We start from the raw sequence: 24,117 nt of genomic DNA, 5'->3' as shown, positions 1-24,117 counted from the left end.
GGAAAAAATAAAAAACACCAATTTACTTAGTTTTCTGCCAGCAGTGTGTGAAATAGGACTGAAAAGGGCTAAGATCTGGTCAATGCATTTTGTAGCTGCTATTTTTGGGTTTAGTCATTCTAAGAGGTTTTCCTTGTAAAAGAGAAGATAGGTCCCTTCAGTTGGAGCCTGAAAGGTCTCAAAACTATGCACAACATAGAGTCAAACAAACTACTTGAGATTATTTCTTCTTCAAAAATATCAAATAATATGTTGCCTCTGATGGCAAGAAGAAAGGAAGCTCTCACCCTTATAACCAGCCGCATTAGTTTTCCAGTCATTAGCATTCAGATGTCCTGCACGTGAAGTCCTGACAATAATATGCTGTATGTCTCTCCAGGTCAGAAATGGGCTATGAAAAAGGGGAAAGACAAAAGTCACAGATCAGACATATTTTACCAGAACGTAGGAATACAAGGTCATGTAAGCTAAAAAATATCCAAACCAAAACAACCTTCATTCCTCTTCTCTGCTTTCCTTTGTTCCATTCAAAAGAATGAGTCCTAATTTTACAGAATTACTACGTGAAATTATTTATACAGCTGGGAGGTTTGCATTAAGCAGACTATAATGATATATGATAATATTCTATTATATAAAACTTAAGGATAGATTAAGGAGTATGCTTCACACAGATGGAATTTGTATGACCACCAACTACTGTATGTTATCTACCTTGATAAGTGCAAAGGTAAAAAATGTAAAATGTTGGCTTGCTGAAAAGCTCTACTAAATCTTACTAACTGCGTGCTCCAGCCTGCAATTCCTTTGGACTTTCAGCTCCTATTGAAGCTATTTCAGGTGCCTATGTTGTTATTAATTTCTCTATTACCCCCAGTCCTGGAATTCACTGAAGGTCTATGTGTATTCTTCAAGAAGACCAAGCAGCCAGCACTGAATGTGAATAGTTACAGAGCAACTGCCTGACTGCACAGATGTGTATTCCTTTAAGGGATTCCTAATAACCTTTTCACTGGGAAGGTGAAAGAAGATGCCATTTGCATCCTCACTATGACATTAATACCCATTTATCTTGCAGGACTAGATCAAATCTTTAGGGAGTATAGTTTTCTTGTTTCTCTTAGATCCATCCCAAGGAGAATTTCTTTTCTTAGAAGATGATCTAAAGGTGCATGGCCATAATTGGGGTATTTTTTCTTTCTCCTTCCAATTTGTCAGTTTTCTATCATCTATAAGAAGATGAATAGTATCCCATTTAAAAATGCAGTTTAGTAGAGGGAATGATAAACTGAGCCACTAAATAATGAAGAGGTAAAAAGTATTGCAGTGCACACCACCAGTCACTTAGTATCATTATCAGAGCATCATTAGCTGCCCCTACTGCACTCACTTGCACAAATCCACTGAGTTGTAATGATGAAGATAGACCAGAATGAAGTTTGTCAGACCCAGCATTTGCTGTCTACACTGTCCAGGACTAGACAGTCATTGAAAACCTAGGAAACCTTGATTCAGTTCCTTAGCGCACGCTCTCGTGCCTCTCAGACCAACAAGTCACTTAAGCTGGCAGACAAGTGACTTATTCTTGGCACTTATCTTTAAGGCACAATACTTGGGCTCTGCTTCCACTTGCAGGTACAAACTACACCAAGGCAACAGCCATAACAGTGTGGGAAGGTCAACACATGGGTGATCGTGTGTGGCTCGCTTTCTGGGGTGAGTGGGACATTGCCATTACATGGAGTGACTCTACACTCTTAAACGAAAGTCGAGTTATTAGAAATTTCAATGAGAAATTTCTTTGGGAAGCAGACACAGGATAACAACAAACATGCAGAAATATCTTGTTCTTCTCTAAGTCCCACTAACAGTGGAAGACACAGAAAAATCTCACTCATCTCTCTGTTTGATGTACACAAGTGTATGTTGTGTGGATTGGCATCCTACACACATTGTTTCATATCTTCCAGAACTTGTTTTGTCAAGAGAATATCTTTTTGGAAATACTTGAGTGACCAGTGCTTTATGGCACTGAAGTATGGAAGTAGAATCCTGCTTATCCTGTGAGCTGAAATCAAGCTATGAGGAAGCAATCAGTGAATATATGTGATAATCTATTAAAAAATAAGCACTTTCTTTTTCATTCAAGATGCATCAGTTTAGGTTTTTAGGTGACAAATTTCAGCTTCCACAAGCTGCAGCTTTAGGACAAGGCAGCAGGCATGCAGAAGTTATTGTAAACTTGTAGTCATCTTGTTTATAGAAAAAATTGCTCCTAGCCTATCCTCTGTGTGAACGTAGACATATATTCATGGGTATTAACCAATAGAAGTTCACATAGGTTGGTGGAATTACTGAAAATGAAAGCCTATTTCAGAACCATTGTCCATAATTCCATACAGGACAGAAAAACTTAGGACATATAGGACATTCACTCACACATAACTGATTTTTACACACTTTACTTTCCAATAGCCTTATAATCCATATGCTTGAAAACAAGCATGAGTTGCCTAAAAATGTCAGACTTCTTTTATGAAACAAGATTGTAAGGAATAATGCAAAGACAGGGACCAAACCATTTAACCATACATATTTTTCACATTTCCTTTGCAGTAATATGATTTTAATTCTGAGTGTATCTTTTCCATTACAGAACATTTCCCAGTAGATCTGTGGATCATGGGTATGCTGACGTAACCTAGCACCTTTCTATCTACAGCTGGGACACAACAGGAAGCAGCATGTATTCTTCTAGAGTCAACACAGAAAGCCCTGTCTATGCTTGTTGTTGAAACAGGAGGAGGAAATTGAATAATCTGAAAAAGGAAGATGATTCTTAAGTGAATCTCTTATTAATTGTAGCCAGATTTTTCTATAATTTCTTCCAAGCTGTACCAATTCATGGCCACTTAATTTCTCTCTGTTTTTGTCTACAAGATATAAGGGTATTCCCATGTTTAAATTATTCTGTTCTTTTTAAGGAGAGCTGATGCCTTCTGTCCCTGAGCATTTATTAAAGCATTAATATGCCCATAGATACATTTTTTTTCTTAAAGTGGAATTTCTCGCACTATACGGTTGGACTAGAATGACAGTAATTGTTTATCCAGCTGAGCTGGTAAAAATGACTGAAAAAAAAAGAAAAAAAAGTCACGTAATGTAAGGAGCATTAAGGGTTTGTAAGATAGGGTATGCTTGGACAGTCACGTAACATGCTTCAAGAAAAAAAAATCAGTATGATTTTATACCAGCTCAGGAATTTCACTGGGAGCCTGTCTAAAGTCTTAGAAAAACATGTTTCAGGCCTTCAGGAAGACCTCCAGGAATCCCAAGAGCTGCATTCTTTATAATCTGGAATCTAAACAATCTGTTGTTCTATAAGGCAAGCTGTCCATGCTACTGGTGACAAATAAGGCACTGAAATACTCCTCTCAGCTTCTCAAGGAGAGATTCAAGATAGGGCACGCTCAACTGATTATTTAAAGAGGAATGATGGATCTAATGGTGGATCTAACTATGCCTAGATAAAGGATGTAAAGATATAGTAGTCTTACTTGATAATACTAACCACTCATAAATTGGTCTTCGTTGCTCAGTAAGCAAATGAGATTATGTCTCAAAATCATGGTTTACTTCTAAAAACAATAATCACGGCAGATCTTGAAAACCGAGCCATTCACTGTTTTATCTACCATCCTTATCTAATCATAAAAAATAATGTAAGAATTCTGGTGTAGAAAACCTTGTTGAAAGGTCTGATTTCCTGGACACAACATGGTATATAGTTAAATCAATCTGTCTCTTATGCAACCTCCAAATCTGCTTGCTTACTGTATAATTCATAAGATTTTTATGTTGTCTTCTCAAGGAATGGCAGTTTGGGAATATTTATATCTAAGACATTTAACAGCATAAGAACAGTATTCAAACCAATTTCTATAGCCTACTATAGGACCTTCACTATACTAAGAACTGAGCTATTGCCAGATTAAGATTTTCTCTCTACAGTAGACACCTCATTTGAAATAAAATAGGTCTGCAGTTGTTTGCCCATAATTTTTTTCAGACACTTTAACAACAAAAAAAAAAAAGAATAAAAAAGAAAGAGACTGGAATGATGTCAAAATAGCAGTTCATTTGGAGAAAGAAGATTTTTTTGTTTTGTTTTTTTAAACAACATAGTCTAGCAGCCAATTTTAAAGCATCTGGAAAAATCACAGAATTGGTCAAATATTTTTAAAACATGTTAAAATTGGATCCTCAGTGAGTAAACAGTTGTTTGCTAGCCATGTGGGCCCCAGATCCAGACAAGATGTCACTGATGTTAATTGATTTACCACTTGATTAACCTCAGAAGAATTAATGGTTACACATCTTGAAATGAACAAATGCTTTAACAAGAACAGTATTAACTCTGCTTGATAATGGATTGATTTCAAAAAAACGGGCAATTTCCTTCCAGAAAATTTTTTTTCAATGTCTCATCTGAAATTGCCTTGGGATTACACATACCAGACAATACTCAAAATCAAACCAGAATAAGCAGAAGTGAGAACAATTACACACAAAAGTGCTTGTACAGCAGCCAAAAAATAATGAATGTTGTGTCCTTAACTAATAGTTATACTCTAAGGTACAGCCCTCTTCTCTCAGGCTTCTCAAAATGTTTATGAAACAAGGTAAATGAGAAAAAATTAAATAGGACAAATTATATTACAGTAATATTCATTTGAGATTTATTTAACCGTATCTTTAAACAGGCTGCTTAGAAATAGTAGATCATAATTTTTGGCCAAATGTGATTTCTTCATTCCGTAAGTAGTCGCCCTAGTGAGAACTGGGCTAATCTTGAAAATAGTAAAGAATTCAGGCTCTCTCCTTTTGCATAATGATACTGTGCCAAAAATAACTGTTCAGAATAAATAATTGGTGCAAAAGAGACAATTAGCAAAAATATCACTCAATGCAATAAACAAATAGGGTGAAACTTTGATTTTTTTTTTTTTTTTTAGCAAAATGGTATATTTAGCAACATGAATAATGATTGTTACGTTATCTTCATAACCAGCAATTTAAATCTGACAAAGGTGGCTTATCTGAAAAAATATTTCTTGCCAAAATGGCAGAGTCTGATGAGAATTGCTGGAAGGATACAATAAACTTTTCTCCAAAGAATTAAGGAAAAACACAATATCACAGGGTGGATTATGAAGAGGATCACCATTCAATCTGGAAATATCAAATAACCTTCTTTGGAAATCTTGGCTATGAGAGAACAGACATGGATAATTATTGCTATAAAAATGAGTCTCTGTGCCCTAGACATTTTGTAGAGCAGTAGGAGATAATTTTCATCATTAATTTCTGCATAACGCCACCCTTAAGGGCTTTATGATAAATTTATAAAAAAAACCCATGAGAAACAGTTGCCTGGTTAATTCACACATTCTTATCACTCACAAGTCAGCCGAATTGTCCCATGAGATCTACAATGCTACTACCTGTCCTAATGACTCCAATATTTAGCCTCATGGACAGGAATATTAGCTATGTTAATGGGAGACATTCTTCTTTCCCAGGTCACATAAAGAGTCAGTGTGAAGACGCCTGTTGCAGCACAGAATTTTAAGAGGGATGAGACATGAAGACAGCCTCTAATTGTGCTTATCCTGTGCGTAGGTGTCTAAATGGTCTACACCACAACCATTTCATTCCTGAAAATGAGAAGATACAAAAATGGACCCCAGTGTTTAATAATCCAGTAATGCATACACATGGACACACAAAACACGTGGTTTTGACATGTCTGACACCCTTACAGGTTCTAATTGTCATATACACTGCAAATAATATTGTTAACTTCCGGCTAGAAAAGTAAAGACCATTACGTGTTTGCTGATCAGCATGTAGCTCTTTCACTGTAAATGTAACTTAAGTTTCTGCTCTAGTGGCTTTTTCATTTTCTGACCTGGTAAACCACTGTTCATTCAACTAGTATATCAAACAAAACTATTTGGTTACTTCAGAGTTAGCTCTCAGTTCCTTCTTTGCTCACACTTCTTTTCTGGGTTCCATATTGCTTGTCAGAAATGTGCCATTTCTCCTGCTAATTTCTGATTCATGTTGAATTTTGCCCAATGATATCCCTTTGAAAGAAACCTAAGCCTTGCTAAGGATGACAATCCCTTTAAAAAGTTAATGGCAACTGAAAATACTGTAAGTCAAAGGTCAGTTATTAGTAGTGTTAATGGCATATGCAATAGACCTCTGTCTAAAGAGATCTGCAATTAATGAAATTTTGGGAAAATATCTTTCTAGGATCAAAATTGCTGTCAGTACCCTTTTACGCTAATTGTCATATTCCTCCTCTTCTTCCGTTAATAGCTTAATTTAGGTACTGGACAAAGAAGAGCAGTGATACACAACTGAAAACAAATTGTTGACTAAAACCCATTAAGAACATGTAATTTAAACCAATTACATTCAGAACTGTCCTGATATTTGCCAAGTTTCACTGTGAAAAGACACACTGGATCAGTCCATTTCAACAGTCACTAAGTAACTTCAGTATATCACTCATATTTTAAACACATTAATCTTAAACATCTTAAGCTCACAAATTCTACAAAATCAGAATTTTCCAGTCAAAGCTATAGCTTTTTCACCATCTTTTCAAGGTAATAGCATTGGCCTGTACACCATCATCTTTATCAGTTTATGTCTGGCTCTAATTTATGTCATTCAGTTTATACTCCTGCAGCATCTCCATAGTTTCTGCAGTCCATCCTAGTCTTTTCATGAGTCAGTGTCTGAAGGCTTTTGCATTGGCTACAACCATCTTTTGGATTATCTTAATATTGTTTTTTAGGATAGAATACAGACAAGTTGTGATATGACATGACAGATATATTCCTTTAGATGAACAGCAGGATAAGCAGCCATACATCCACCAGCAATGATGTTCTGGTGTACCATCTGCATCTGCAGATCTGCACTGCATCTGCAGTGCACTCAGTGGTGGCAGATTCCAGAGCCTACAGAGTATCATGTTTTTCCCAGAGATAGAAAATCCTAAGTGCCAAAGAGAAAAAAAAATCAATGGCCCAACTGCAGGTTGATAATGATGACTTTCTGAGGAGAAATCCCTTGAGAGAGAAGTACCTGAATCACATCCCTTATCATATCCTTCCTCTAGAGGAAGAATGGAATGGGACTGCCAAAAAGACAGTGTGCACAGTCTGCTGAGGGACATCAGCATGGAAGCAACAGCAAGAAAAACCTCAGGTCAGTTGCCAGTTTTAGAACCAGCTGTGACTGTGCATGTGGGGAAGCCTTACATTATCCTAGATTAATGCAGGCAATTATGATTAGCATAGTACCCAGGCTATTGATTTGACCTATTTGCCCAGTCCAGTGATACTGTTCACTTTTAATATAGTTGAGCTACGACACCGTGGTGCAAGGAATCGTAAAAGAAAGACTGCAGGGAGACTGCAATCCAGTGAACCTGCTCCTCTTCCATCTTCCTCGTTTCCCTCTTGCTGCAAGAACGCAGACAGGAAAAAGTAGATGGGCTCCCTGCTCTCAAGGTGAACAGCCAGCAGCACCCCTAACGGCAACTTCAGAGACAACCCTAAGCAGCCTCTAAAAGCTGAGGCTGGGGAGCACTTGGAGAACCAAGAAACTACGGGGGATAGAGCTGCCAAACTCTTAAAACTCTCAACTGAGCACACGCCAACTGAAATTTTTGAAAAGCTTGTGAAAGTAAAAGGCATTGCCCTGGCACCAGAACAACGGCTATCCACTTGTTCTATTTCTAGCTGTTCCTCCAAAGTGTAGACACAGTAAAAACTCAATGAAAAAGTTAAAAATTATCCCAGTCAAACATTTTTTTTAACCTAGACTCAGTTTAAGAAATGTCTGGGTGGAATTTTCTTGAAACCTTTTTAAAGCAAGTTACATGGAAAATTTCAGACCAAATGATTATTCCTTGGCAAAGTTACATGTAACTGAAAACAGGACCTTAAAATGGGAAACACTGGGTAACCTGAATTCAGGAAAGCACTTCCAAGTCAATCTCAATATAATAACTGAAATTGCATAAGTGACACAGGTGGGTAAAGCTCAAGAGAAAAACAGATTCTAAATTAAGCATTTATTTATGTTTACATTTTTCAAATACTTCACCATTAAGAGCATTACTTTAAAGCTATTCCAAAAATGCAAAGATTCACAAAAAGATTTCTAACTCACACACTCTAGTGTTCCCTTTTATAACAGGCAGTCAATCAATAGAGCAAAGACAACTAAAGCTAATGGATTTAAAAGATAACCTCTCCTTCTCTTACACTGGAAGCCTACATAAGGAGGTCACTTGACGGGACTTCCACAGTTCACCTCAACTGTCTCATCACCTTTAGCCTCTGACTATATTTATGAACAGGCAAATTCCTCATAACTTTGATGGCACAGAAATATGTTCTCTGTATCCAAAACTGCTCCTTGCCAGACAGTATACTGCTTTTCTCCTTTCTGTAAGAAAATCAGTCAATATGGGAAGTATTGCAAGTATCTGATCAGTTTTCAGAAACCCAAAGTATCTTCCTCTGACATCCTTGACCCCTTGCAATGTGAACTCCATTTTTATTTCATCTCAGTAATTACACTCGGTTATACTACCTTTTAGATGAACGCGACGCATAGTCACTTTTCTGAATGCATCGTAGGTATCAGAATTCACTGATATGCTTTATCTCTTCCCAACACTACCTTGTTCTAGCTTTGGTTTCATGTAACCAAACACAAATGAAGTATACAGGTCATGTGAAGAGAATCATGGAAGAAAACAGACTGTCCCCAAAGCAATACCACTGAGTATACCACACAGTAGAAACATAGCAAATTAATACTTCCATTTCAGGTGCTACTTCTTATTCATGTAACTGCAGTTTATATACCACTGGTTGGAAAACATGCATTGGCTTACAGATAGTGGAGCATGCAGTTCAGTTGGGGATGTATAATGTATTCTTCCGTCAGCAACATAAGATTTTTTTAAAATTTGTCTTCTCCAAAGGAACATGTCACAATGCCCACTGGAACAAATGTGGGCATACTTTTTCTCCTGACTCTGATTTGCCCAAATCCCAAATGCAAACCTTTCATCAATAAGAAAGGGTATTTCTGATATCAACAGTAGATGGTACTATGCAATGCAAATAGTTTATTTTTAGTAAGAAGACTGCTGCCTCTGCTGACTAAATCAATTATACTTTATACCCATAATTTCTGGTTGACAATTAGCAAAAATCAACCTTATATAATGACTAAGAAGTGCAATACACAAGCAAGTGTTTATTCATAGAGCCTGAACAGGATACTAGATACACTAGGAACCATCAGATAAAACAATGAACTACTTGAATACCATAAGAAAACCATAGAATGTGACGATTAAGAGATGTCTGTCTTTGTGTGACAGTTGTTGCTTATCTACATTTCTGCATTACACCCTTGGGGATTCCAAACAACCAGTCTGAAACTCAGTTACACTTCTTTGGTTACTGCAGGAAAACATCCACTTGATACTCAAATACTGGAACAAAAACGCAACTCATAAAAAAGATGTGTTCGTATTATTTGAAATTGGGGTAGTAAGCAGACCACCACCCCAAAACGATTTGTTGCCAGGATTTCAGGAGTGGATCCCAGTTGGAAAAACTAGCTAAGTAGAGGGCTTAAATCAGTAAGCAGGTAAGAGGTCCTCCATCAGCTATTTGCCAATACTAACGTATGGGGCTTATCAAAGAAAGAAAGTGGCAGGTTGGAGTGGAAATCTGCCTTGCTCATTTTCCATTGTTTTAATGTGCCTTTGCATGTGAGTTGAAACAACCTCTTAGCTGTTCTAACTCCTATCCAGGCCAGACTAGTGCTCTGTTCACCTCCTGATGTCTCCCAGGAACAGAACTTGGGTACTGGGAAAAACGGACCTCATAGGCTCAAAACCCTTCCACGGTATAATTTGTTGTGTTTTCCAGCACAAAGTGGAATGAAAGTACAAATTATTACAGACATATTCAAGAAGCCTTCAGGACTAAGTGCTCCAATTTTTAAGCAGCTTGTTGTATGAAGAGCATAATTAACCTTGCAAAACCCCTTTCCAACTAGTCTTTTTAAAAAATCTCATATAAACACTAGTGCTATTAGCACAGGCACTAACATGGAATCTAACAAAGAATCTGTGTAAATGCAAACTCTGTTTGAATGCAAACTAGTTCCAGTAAGCTCTTATGCTAAGCCACAATATCATGTGTCCTTTACATGCCATATATCTTAAAAGTATTTGAGAAAATACTTAAGATGGCTTCAAAACTTCTTTTTGTGCACTTTAATTCCTAGCATTTATTTAGGATCACCTAAACTGGCAGGTATCACAGGTGAAAATACCATCTGAATTTTCAAATTAGATAAATAAATAAGAATTACCATTCAGAAACTGCTTAAATTAATTCAAATAGATTTCATACAAACAAATCCCAGACATTAAAATTGAATATATTATGATATGATCTCCTTGTAATATTAAAGGCCTTACTTCATAATTTATAACTTCTCAAGACCAAAGGTTTCTCCAACTCTAGGACTGCATTAAAGTATGGGAAAAAGCAGCATGGGAAACCTGAAAATATTTATCTCCCTAGTTTCCTTTTTTTTTTTTTAATTTTTTCTTTCATTTCTTGATGGTGGCTGTGTTCAGAAAATTGGTTGTAAGTACACATAGGAGAGAAAAGTTAGTGAATGGAATACAAATGAGGAAAACCACATTTATGATATTATTAATATAATTCCTTTGGATCTATGCAAATATATAGGATAAGATTTGGAAATAAGTAAGAACCCTCCAGATACTGAAACTGAACAGAATCTGAAGGGAGGCAAAATCAATACATTTTCACCCTGAATCTCTTGGAAAAAGGCTGTGTAAAGTGTAAGCTTCTTAGTGTGTTTTAAGATGTCACAATCAGCAATAGCTTGATTGTAGGTATTATGTGCTTTAACTCTTTGAAACTTTCAATTACAACAATAATTTGTTAGAAGATTCACACAAAATATCATATAAAATACAAACCATAAATTACAAGCAACCTCCTTTCATTGAGAAATAATTAGAAAAACTTTCAGCAGAATGAAATTTATGCACAGGCAATTTTATCAGCATGTGTAGATTGTTTAAAATGAACTTAAGGATTTTAAAACTGAGATTAAAATGACATTAAAAAGATTTCTAAAAAAATATTAGCATTAGATTAACTTTTCAGAATACCTTTGTTTCTAATGACTGCATTAAGCAAATCTAATTATAATGATGCAAGCACTGCACTATTTAAGATTATGTCAGCTCTTCAATTACTAACTCTTATTCTCATGACTATAACTCAACAGCAAAAAAGTATTCTGTTTTGAATATTGGCCCATGATTTCTTCAAAAAAGCAACATTAAAGATGGAAACATAATTCTGCTGCTATGAATTACATACAATTTGAAATGACTATTGTGTGCAAATTTTTTACTTCCTTTAAAGGAGCTGGCTGACCCCAGAGGAAACAGGTTTTCTTCAGAATTTAATAGAATCAATCTCCTAGCACTTAAAACTCTTGATTTCAAGCAGGATTTGGGGTAAAGCATTCCACCTTAGACCTGCAAATATTATCCAACGCAGCACAAAGTAATGCAAAAGCTTCTGAAATACAGATTTCCCTAATAAATCTCCAGCATTTCTGCTGCTCCATAAAGGACATTAAAGATATACATTAGACACAAACAACAAAATCCTGCAGCGGAGAAAATGCTTCTAAGACAGAAACTTTTCTGAGTTAAAGGTAAAAAGACTATGGAGCTACACAGTCCATGGTTTTTACAGCTGAGGAACTTAACCCATTAGAAAAAACAGACTTTTGTCAGCATGCAGAAGTTGAGAATTTTTATTTTTCATACTGTATTAATTGCTGTTCATAGTAGCCTAACACCGTCCCCAAACTTCCTTCAATGTTCAAGAACAGACGCTGCTAAGAGGAGCCTGACAAATGCAAGAGGTGACCTACAGTAGCCTGCAGAGTACAGCATATCTGGGCAGCACTGTGAGGGTACTGTAAGACATTGTGAGGATCCCATACATCATTTAGTGGAAACTACCTGTGCTCAACACCGTTTCAAGTTATTTCAACACTGAGTACTCTGCCGTTATTTCCATGGTGTAAGCTTTCCTGCATGTGAAATAAGCACGTGGATCTTTCCTGCCCTTGGAAGGGTACTGTGAATTCCTACAACAAAATTTCCAAAGCACTTTGAGATCCCTGGATAAAGATGCTGGATGAGTGAAAAAGATCTTTTCGTATGCTTAATTTTTTTTTTTCAGAGTATAACTCAGATCTTACTTTGCTTCCAGTGCCAGTGCAATGATGCCTGCAGCCATAGGTGCAGAGGCTGAGGTTCCGGTATGGCTGTCTGTGCAACGCTGCCTCAGGTCTGTGGTGATCTGGAAGAAATTGAATGTGTGAAATTTAGAACACAGCTTCAGAAATCAGAACAGGTTTCATTTGCTCGAATGAGTCGCATGTACGTAGGTGGTATTTCCTTCTTTCATTGCAAGGAAAGGCAAAAAAAAAGGGTGTCTGAATACACGACATTACATGTTCTGAGCTTGAAGTCACTTGTGAAGTTGGAAAAGTGTTCTCTGTATCGCACTGAAAACATAAGTTAGTCTCATTTTTTTTCATGGCATGATCAACAAAAAGACTTATAAATTAGAAAAAACTGCAGAGGATTTTAAAACTGCACAGTTAGAACTCAGTCCTTCTATTTGCATTTACAGAGCACTTTCCATCCAAGAATCTCAAAGTGCTTTACAAACAGGAATGAACTAAATCTTATAGTGCTCCCTATATATAGACTGGTTATGCCCATTTTAGAGACTATAAAAGAGGTATGGAGGGGTTAATTAAGTTTCCTGAAGTCAGAGTGTAAGTATGTGAAAGAATAGAATACAGTTGGGGTCATGCTAAGTACTGTGTTTAATCCTTGCTTCATGCCTTACGCAATAATTCACATGAAATTAAGCAACAATTAATTGGAAAATCCTGATGTAATCACAAATTTGGCCTAGACATCACCAGACAATTAGTTAACTGCAGTTTTAAATGGTTATGTATTGCTTAATTATATGCTGCCACATATTTTTCTATGTAATCTAGGTGGATGTATAAACTATAATGTGCAATACCAACCAGAGGCACAGCCTTCTACTTAAGTGTTAGGATGTTCCTATCTCATAATGCATTTCAGGTGGATTCTTTCTGTAAGACAGTAAATCACACACACAAATGTGTTTATTCTAAATTCTGCTTCTTTCAGCCAACGTTAATCTAAAGTGATTCTAATCCATGCCCTTCATTCCGAAGAAGTTCCTAGCAAGAGCAAGGCATTAGAGACAAGAAGTCACTGTTACCGAACAGAAGGTCAAGCAAAACCCATGTGGACTTGAGAACAGTTACTAGCAGACAGTAGTCCCCAGAATGCAAACCTCCATGAAGGTGGTAGTGAATGACCTGTGATGTCAAGCCTTATTCTCAGCATTTCAGCTGATCCCTGAGATTCATTCACTAGCAGACATAAAATATCTGCCTGAGGGGCAGAGAAGTTGCTTACACAGCTTCTTACCTAAGTATACAAAATTATTATTTCTCCATTTCATCTAATTCACTAGTATCATACTTCATTTGCAACACAGATATGCACAAAGATGGGAGGAGGAGAGGATCAGAGGATTGAAAAATCACAAAAAAGCACAGGGCATGTAAAAATGCCCGTCTAGTTTTGAAACTGGAAGATATGCAAAATATGATCTGAAAAAACAGCCACATCCCATCTAGGCAGAATACAAGCAATTGCATGTAGGAGGTATACGTTTCACACATCTGCATTAGCCATATACCGTAGTATACATATTACATAATTTGTATAAGGCTGCTGAAAGTTTTCACGACATGTAAGCATACGCAAGCTAACACAAAAGACTTCTAATAGAGAAGGAGCTAACAGCACTCAGGAAATGATTGTTGAAAGGAAGTAGTGAGCAAGTGAAACAAAATGGAAGATTCTAGAAGTTGAAAAAGATGGATTAAAGCATTTATAATGTCATATCCTTACATTATTGAACTTGCCAAGGCCAGATTCAAGAACAATGAAGTCTCGAAAGGACATTTTTTTCCCTATTATTTAATGCGCACCTTGTTGAACAATTTCTTTTATCTGTCATCAGCTAAAAGTTGAACCCCATAAATAAAATGTTCATATAATTTCTTTATCTCTTGCCTTCCCTCCTACTGACTCTGTATTAATTTAGACCACGAAAATTAATAGTGCTGGAAAAAATTAATGCATGCAAATTCCATAAACGCCCTGACAATATTAAGAGATGAAACTGCAGCAGGAACAGCCCTAACATTACACTGCCTATATGTGCAAGTGCAAGTAGTGATTTTGCAGGTGGGATTAACACGGCCAATGACTACAGGATGACATGCACCCAAATAGAGACACACAAGATTCACGTGTCCCATTTGGAAAAACATTGGTCAGCGCTGTGGTGAGGAGTGGAAGGGAGGCCAGGAAAGAGGGCAGAAAAAGGGACTAATACATGCTCGTCTCTTTTGTAGCCCGGTACCTTGTCCCCTGCAAAAAAATGGTGCAGCAGGTGCTTTCCTCAGAGGACCAAAGGGCAGCAAATCCTACAGGACCTCAGGCAGGGAGATGTGTCCTCATAGCAGCTTTTCCTTAAGAAACAGCCTCTCTCAATACAGTGAAAAGCGCACTGCCTTGTGCTATCTGTGTTTCTCATCCTCTGGAAGAACATGCTTCCGGAGTGTTTTTATTGTCCTATAGCTACAGATATCAAGAACAATAAACCATGACACCTCTTTATTCGGCAGTGTTGTCACATGTTCTAAGCAGATGTTATGGCAGCAGTTTGACCTACAGACCCTTATCCCTCTCTTTCACTCAGCAAATACTTCAGCAGAAAATGTTTAGGGAAAGCTTGTTAAATAGAAATCCCATTTCAGCTATTTCAAAGGAAAGTTACTGACAGGAGCTGGAATGTTTAGGTGTAAATTACCTCCAAGATCTGAGGCATGTTTTTCAGCACTATGGATTCACTGTCAGAGAAGTGTCGCGTCTACTCTGAGAAGAAAAGAGTACAGGACCACCAACAAATGAGCAAGTTTGAAGAAGAAAAAATAGTCCCCCAAATTCCTGAACCACATGAGGGCAACATCATTAATCACAATAAAAGGATGTGGTGTTTGACAGCACCATGAAGCTGTCATTAGTGTATGTTAGCTGTCATTCTGATCAATAGGGTGGGGAAAAGGAGAAATTTTTGAATCTTTTGTTGAGTACAACACGTTTGTATGCTTCAAATATCTTTGTAACAACTACTGATCTATGAAAATGCTGACCAGACTACCCAAGAGGAGCCCATGCAATATTTCTAGGGCCATGAGTTATATCCACTTCTAAATCATTTATATCAACTAGATTTGACTGAAGACAGTGACAATGTTTCTGCTACTGGCCTACTTTAATCAACATGAAATTAGCAACCTAGGACAGATGTCCTGACGAAAGGCAGACAAAAATGATAGAGTCACCACAAAGCACTGTAATACCTGCCATATTCAGAAGTCCAACAGCTTTTATAAAATGCACACATTTATTAAAGAAAAAAAAAATCACTGTAATAGTTTTACAGAAGCAACTTGCTCTGAAGAATTAAGGAGATGCTATTTCTGTACAGTCATTATTAAGGCTGCATCATCAATCTTTCCGTAGTTTCACCAATTGGGAGGTTAATGACTAAGGTCAAAAATGGGATTTCCCTTAGCAGAGAACATGCTTACTCTTCCTTTTTAGTCCACACAATGAGTGCCTAACATTTGGTTACTGTTTGTTCATCTACCTTATAATACATTCTGCACATATTGGATAGAAAAACAGAAAATAAAAAAAAGATATTAAACTGAAGAACTGCAATGAAAGATATGAAGGAACCGTGGAATATGACACTATAAAGTTGTAACCATTCACTGTCCCTTAATCGTGGATAGGTATTTCTGTACTACAACATTGCAGAATCTCACATGATATTGGAGTTTGCTCTGAGTTACATGACAATAAATAAGAATGAGTTAAGTTCATTTTGATTGTAAATCCCACGCCAGGTCACTTCTTCCTGATTTACTGCAGTAGTGTTTTTTTTTCTTTTTTGAATATAGGAATCTCACTCCAACAAACCAAATCACCATATGCCTTGATCAAATATTGTTGCTTTTTTGATATTATGGCATGAAGTTGAGCCCTTCATAGCTGGTTTGTATACTGCATATAAATTTACAAGCACAAGAGAATTTGGAGAATTTAAATTTAATAACAATCTTTCTGTTCTTCTTCTATTGTTATTTTTCCCTTTAAACTTACTGCAAGCTCTAAGCTTTTTGTGGAAAGATATGAAGACAATCTCTGACTCAAAAGGAGCAGCAGTCTAAACAAAAATGTGAGCTATGATGCAGTGAAAAGGATGTGTGGTACAACAATGAAAAATACACACCTTCTTTACACTAGACTCTTTTAGCATTTTATAGCAGTTGTAAAACTTTGTCCTCAAAATTTTCAGTTCTGTCTTTAGTTCAGTTCTTGTTTCAAACAAGACTTCTTTCCAAGGTAAAGGTTTGATAGGTGTTTAGGAAAACTGGATTTTAGTAGACAAGTTGGAGAAGAGAATAGCAATGCTAACATTATTGCTCTCAAAACCAGGCTACCAGCAAGAGAGTCACACAGGTGAGAGCAATGTCCCTGTCTCCGTGTGTGTGTTGAAAGGACTGCTTGATACTCAGTTAGGAAAGCTGGCTTCGCAATTTCACGTCATTTCTCGCCAGGCTGTAGCATAACAGAAGCACGTAGTTGTTATCCCTTATGGGGATAACTGGTTTACACGCAACTCAAACAGAAAGCTATTGACTGCATCTACTGTACACTGTTCTGCTTTGTCACTGAAAGTGTCTGGAAGGCAAACAGGTTTGCCTGGCTTTAAATGCCAAGTACCAGTAGTAAAACATCCTCAGATAGGTTGTGTGTTTCAGAAGCCAGCTGATAATATAGTACAGGAAAAAGAGTCTTGGAGGGAATATTTATGGTCTGATATTCAAGTGTTTGAGATCAGTGAATCTCAGCACACGCAACATCAAATTTGCTTTGCACAAGAGTGCAAGGGTAAATTAAGTTCTGGTAAACAAAGGATCAACGGACTTGGGTTAATTCTTCTGGCTCCTCAGTACACTTACGCTTTTACCATTCACTCTGCAAAATGAGGCACTTTGTAGGAATAATCTAAAATTGGCATATACAACTGGATTGCTCCCAAAAGAATGGAGGATCTGATTAGTAAAAGCAATCAGTGCTTACAGAATTGATGGATTTCAGTTAAAAGTTATTGTTACTTATCTCTGATAGGCCGTGTCAGATCTCCAATGGAGACTCCAAATTAATGACATTTTTAAAGAGGCATATCTTTAAGTCTTTACAATAATGTTTATGTAAAATCTTTTCATTGTTTGCCTAATTATGGGATAATGTATGTTCATTCTATATATAATAATTAATCTTTTAGTTGTAAAGTATGCCTTTCAAAAATCTTACAACAAAATATAAACATGCAAATATTAGCACAGTGCATAAATTCTAGAAGCGATGGGTACCATACTTCAGTAAACTAAAAAACTATCTATTCTCATGGTTCATAAGAAAGTCTTTAACAATAAAGGTGAGATCACCTCCAAGTGTTTTTGATTCTAGTGTAAGTCATAAGGGAGTGACACGTCAGAAATAAGCAATGGTCTCTTAATGAAATAGTAATTCTGTAAAAGCAGAAAGTCCATGCTAATTGAAAAGTATGGAAGACAATCATCAAGAAAACTACAGCTATTAAAAAATTAGAGGAATGCACACAGATTAAATCAGCTAAGTAGAAAACTACAAAGATGGACTGAGAAACATACAGATATTTTACTAGATTTTTAAAAAATGAGCAAGGATATACTGGTCAACAAAACAAGTATTGACAGTTGCAAGAAGTAATAAATAAAAGTGAATAAAAGATTAAGTGGATAGCAATGAATAAAAATTAGAAGATAGAAGGTGCATAGAGGTAGTAAGGAAAGACAAAGGCCAAATGGTGAAGCCTACAAGAACAGAATAAAGTATAAGGATGTTTTATTTTCAAATACATCAGAAGCAAAAGAACCCCCAAACCAATATTGTTTTAATTGTCCAGAAATAACAGAATAATTAATAGCAGTGTACAGTAAATGGCTATTTCACTGAATGTTCCTTTTTGGAAAAAAAATCTAAATTAAGTTTTCAGAACATACAAAGATGATAAATCATCTTCCTATTTAAAGATATTTTAAATAGCAAGTTTAAATCAGAAAGTTTGGAAGCACCAAAGACTTTTTACAAGAGCTGGACAGGGAACATGTTAGACTGTACTGTTGATTTTAGCAAGTCTTTGAACACTGGAGAAGTTCCAGAAGATTGAAAGAAAACCCACAGTGTCAATATTTTGAAAGGGTAAGCAGTATTGCCTTAATAATTTCATCTATTTACCAAGTTTTTATCTAGTGTAAAACAGCTGATACAGGATCTAAACTGATTATTAATAAATTAATTAACTAGTAATATAGTTAATGGTGGATAACATAAGCTACTGGAAAAGAGGGCTTGCCAAAGTGTTGCAGTATTTTTTTTCTGGCCACCACTTTCGTTGAAAGTAGTATAGTCAGGATTCTACATGACACATAATGTGATACTGCACATTAAAAAAAAATTAAAAATTATTTAGATTTAAGAGATTAAAAACGTACATGATACATAATAGAGATTTAAAATGGGATAATTACAAGGTCTCAAAATGTAAGTATAAGAAATCAGATATATACTCAGAAGCAGAGAAATTACATATATGCTTATAGCACATATAAGAAATGAGCCTTGTTTCTAATCAGGCCTTTGACAATTTGGTTCTTGGCCTTAATATGACATAAGCTTTTACCACAGACCTGGAAGAAAACAAACACCAGCACTTTCTGATGAATGTTGCCCTTGGAGAAACATTAAAGAAAGTGATGATGAGGGCTGGTCTGGACTGAGTACTAAACCACTACAGCCAGTGGTAAATGGTGCAATAAATACACCATAACTACCCTCATATCCGTCCTTGGACCACCAACTCTGAAAAAGAGAAGCTGCAGCTCTGAAAGCAGGTTGGGCATCACACAATGATGAACACATTACATGACAGGGAAGCTAACAAATCTCAGTCAGGCTCAATGTATGAAGAGAGGGGAACTGAGCTGGCACTCATGGATACACATTTTCCTGTGCATTTGGTATTGATACTGCTACTACTTGACTGTGTCCAGTTTGGGTGCTCAAAACTCATAAAATGGGAGAGGGGTTATAAGAAAACATGCCTTACACAGAATGATGCAAGAAGCTTACCTTCATTTATCAAAAGGGATTAACTGATCAGGCTACATGGGTAGAGAGAAAGATGTTAGACAACCAGAGTGCTCTTCATACTAGCACCAAAATCTGTGACACAACCAAATGCCTAGAAATTGAAGCTAGAGGAGCTCAGATAGCAAACAAGACAAATTTTTTAATGGCAATGGGTAATTGAAACCACTTGCCCTAAATTTAAGTGGATTTTCTGTCACTGGAAACTTTGAAAGCAAGATTGATTGTATTTATGAAAATTACTGTTGAGCTGACAGCAACTGCTGGATTTGAAGGGCTCAGGGAAGTCCTACAGAGTTGCCTAAGCAATAAGTCAGGCTGGGGAACCACAATCGCCTCTGCCTACCTCATATTGTATCAGTCTCACTTAAACATGAAGAAGTTAGTGAGGTCTTTTAAAGGACAGTAGAGGGAATTTAATCACAGAAGTGAGGACTGCTAGGAGACGGAGTAATTTCTTTTCTTTACTATTATTTATCAGGGAGAACAAGAAACATGCCAGGACGAGAGATAAGGTTTCAGTGGAGAGAACCAAGTTAAGATCAGAAAAATTACTGGAATGAAGAAGTACCTCAGAACAAGTTTAAAACAAAAATTAGATCATCTGAAAATAAAGGAGGATCCAAGAATGGATGGATGGCCAGCATCCCAGAATCCTGAAAGACAAGGCAGACACTATTAAAAAAACATAGCTGCAAGATTTTTTAATTCCTCACTGACACCAAGAGAGGTATCTGCTAAGGACAGATACTGACACCAAGAGAGGTATCTGCTAAGAGTGTAATGTTAGATGGGTGCTTAAGAAAACATCTGGGGGGAAAACAAAAAACAAAATCCCTAAAGTTTCTGATCAGGAAGAAATTTAGATCTCTAAGTTATACACTAGAACAAATAAGCTGGGAAGAGGACAATATTAACAAACCTGAATAATCCTAGTACAAAGGTTTAAAAGGTTAAAAGGAGTAGTATATTAAATATTGAAAAATATATTAAATGCACTCAATTTGAAAAAGCAGGTGTAGCATACAAATGCTAATGGTATCAATAGATTATCAAACAGAATTAAAACAATTTATCCGTTTCCAGCCACGATGAGAACATAATGGAAAATGGACACTGGCTGTTTAGGAATGAGATGAGAAACAATACAGGAAAGACGAGCACTGAGCTTAATCTTGCTTACATAATCAGCTAGGTGGAATAGGCAGTAATATTAGTAATAACTGACCATCACTGAATGTAAAAAAGGAATGATACTGTATCAAAATTAATCTGAGAAAATAGAGAGGTACATAGGAAAACTGCTAATATCATGCGTGTCAAATAGGAAAACTATTGATTACTGGATGAAAAAGAAAAGGAGGATATGTTCTCAGGCCTACTGATGGGCTACAAGATATTGGTAATGACAGAAATCTGTTTTGGTGGCAGTGGCTATAGCATCTTTGAAAGCATCACTCAGTGACAGCAGCAACTAGGTGACTGGAAAAATCTGCTATGAACTGGGTATACCTGCACTGCATTGGGCTGGAATATGCAGAGATACCTATGCTGGTGACTCCAACCAAGTAACACACTGAGGCTAAATGAACTTGCTCACATATGATTTTTTTTCTAAAGCAGTCCATTAATTAGTATAAAAGAGCTTGCTCTCTCTCCCTCTCCCCAAAGTCACTATGCAAAACACAAACCCATATACATAAAAAAAATTAAAAACCGTACTATTTTCCTGTCATAGGATTCCCCGCTGCTGTATGTTGTAGCTAGGGTGGATGCACATTCTTCCAGATACCATGGCTTCTTCCCACTTTCAGCTGTGCTGCTTATGGAGATAGTGTAGATGCTATTGGTGTAACCATCACAGGAGCAGTGGTCTCGACTTCTTCCGCCATTTCCAGACGCCCAAACAAAGACTGAACCTAAGCCTCTTCGTCCCTGTTTGGAAACAGCACAAAAGATTTCATTACTAATTCTTTTCCCCTTCACCTGCTTAACAAACAGGTCTTTTCCTCCAAAAAAGACATCTGATGAGAGAAAGGCAATAAAAGAAACTCGCTTACTGAGAAGAATCTGAAACGAAAACAGGATTTAGCAGAGTTCAGAATCAGACATCAGAAAAATTCAGAAAATGAATGGTATGACCACAGCTTCAGAAACAACTTTTATACTGTGTCTGTTTGTTGCTCTGCATCTATGCTGTCCAGCCATACCAAGAAAGAGGTGCTGAAGACTCACAGAAAGCATTAAAACATCATACTGGGTTGGAAAAGGAAAAGAAATAGCATACTTGAAAATGAAGCCCTTTGTAACAGTTGATACCTTTCATTTATTAGGGTACTCTTAGCTGTTTGTTCTTGGATTGCCTGGTGGCACTAAGTATTGTTTGGGTAGCATCATATACATTGAACCAGAGCATCGTTGTTTCACAGACACTATAAATCACAGAATCACAGAATACCTGAGATGGGAAGGTCATCTAGTCCAACCCACCCAGTCCATTATGAATACTAAATGCACAACACAATATATAAACAAAAAAGGACAGACAAAAATAAGAGATTCTTAAAAATCTATTATAATGAAGCACTAAAGCATTAGTTCAGCATGATATTTTAAATACATGACTAGCTGGACAAGTTATTCAGGCACATTCATAATTTCAAATGAGGACTTAAAAATAGGTAACCTCACCTTGACATTTTCTTAATACACCAAAGTTATATAATGTCCAAATGAATCAAAACATTTTTGGTGGTGCTAGTACTCTTATATAGGCATTGATATGAAAAGTGAAGCTGAGCAGTAACCTGTATTGCTGATATAGGGGAATTGAGAATTACTGATATATGAATAATTGGGCTTTTCCTGATTTATATTTACATATTTCATGTCAGTGAATGAAATTCAGATTCATGCAACTGTATGATCTGCATTAATTATCAGCACTCACTATCTGGAGGCACTTTACCATTCAGATAGAAAGGTTCACCAAAGGACTAAAGTTGTCTTCAGTTCAGCTAAATTGTGTCTCCTTTTCTTACATGAAATCCTCTCAAAGCACAGGACATCCCTTTCAGTTATAGTTATGCTAACAGTCTCATTTATACCTCATTCGCTTGCAACTCATCATGTAGTATCTACCCAGTTTTTGGGTAGGCCCACCCCTGTATATGATAACTTAATGTTATAAGGCATAAACCACCACTTTTTGCACATGAATTAATTGCTTGGCCATGGGGGGAGTTTGCTTGTTTGGTTGGGTTTTTTTTGTTTTTTTTTCTAAACAGAGTGCAATTGTGTACCACAAACAACATAAAGATATCTGTTGGACATCCACCAAGTCAACTTTAAACAATTAGCAATTCAGATTCATTTAATCCAGATGCTCAGAGGGGTTTCACGAGGGGTTTTTGTGCTGAGCATAACTGAACCTACATCAATGTAAGACAAAACCCCCTCACAGTTCACAATCCAGGCTTGCATTCTCAAACATTGATGAATTTCATTTTGTGAGTTTAAAAAAAGTATACTACCTGGAGAGACTCTTCTCTCCAGCAAAATAAGTTAAATATCAAATTCTCCTGGCTAGTGTTTACATAAGGTCATGTCTCTAAAATGCAACTTCTCATTAAAAAAACATGTCAAGCAGAGAAAAAAATCCCAGGGTGCCAAGTTAAATGTATTATGAAATCGACATTGTCCAGACAAGATCAGTCTGACCAGCCAGGAAGTGTAATTATTTCAACTTCTTCTACTTCCTTTAGTTGATCTTAGCTACTATTCTAGCAAAAAGTTGTAAAATCGTAACATTTTTCGTTGTTTTAAGACAACCTTTATGAAGTGTTACAGCTCTCCTTCTCCACATTATGAACTCTTGCCAAATCAAAACCCCCTTTCCATTTGGGGTTCTTTTTTTGCTGCTTTTCTCAGCCAGTAGAGTCTGATTCAGAGCCTCTCAAAGCCAGTGGCTGTGTTTTGCAACTTCATGGGGCTGGAACTGGTTTACGAACCACTTCTCTTTCATTCTACCATCTAGTCATCTCCCTTTGCATATCTTTACTTCTTACCCCTCCATTCTGAAACCATCTGATGAAATAGACAAAAGGTAGGGTAAATGGAAAGATTATTTCATGCATATTCAACGATTTATTATCCCAGCAGCTCAGGGAGCCAGAAATTATGTGCACTGTATGTTTGTGGGGAATGAGATGGAGGATTACTCTGAAGATATACTGGTTCTCTACTTTTTAATGTGCTCCTGTTTGATTTTTACTGGTTTTGTTTTGGTTTCATCCCATCATCTCTTGCCATTAGATCATGCTTCCCAGCAGTACTCTATTATTTGTTTTCATCTTCCGTCTCCTCAATGATAATTTTTGGCTTGTCTGTCAATTCTGACATCTGTTTCAGAGTCATGTACAGATGCCTGTCTGGTCCTACACTGCCCTTAAAAAATAACTTCTCTCTCCTACATACACACACAC

The 24,117-nt window shown here is 36.7% G+C and overlaps 1 protein-coding gene across 2 annotated transcripts in view; it reads right to left on the bottom strand.

Moving 5' to 3' along the window:
* PCSK5 (proprotein convertase subtilisin/kexin type 5) overlaps positions 1-24,117 on the bottom strand; it is a 253,671-nt gene that overhangs the window by 109,736 nt on the left and 119,818 nt on the right. For both annotated transcript variants that reach the window (XM_087741708.1, XM_087741709.1), the window contains exons 8-10: positions 21,356-21,568; positions 12,439-12,539; positions 288-391 (exon numbers count right to left, since the gene is read on the bottom strand). In XM_087741708.1, coding sequence (XP_087597834.1) covers positions 288-391; positions 12,439-12,539; positions 21,356-21,568 — 418 coding nt within the window. The remainder of the gene's footprint in view (positions 1-287; positions 392-12,438; positions 12,540-21,355; positions 21,569-24,117) is intronic.

Source organism: Nipponia nippon, unplaced genomic scaffold (assembly GCF_047370975.1).
Source record: "Nipponia nippon isolate SJK-2023a ecotype South Korea unplaced genomic scaffold, ASM4737097v1 scaffold_8, whole genome shotgun sequence".
Lineage (NCBI taxonomy): Eukaryota > Metazoa > Chordata > Aves > Pelecaniformes > Threskiornithidae > Nipponia > Nipponia nippon.
The sequence above is the reverse complement of the archived record's forward strand: the minus strand, read 5'-3'. Positions and strand labels throughout refer to the sequence as shown.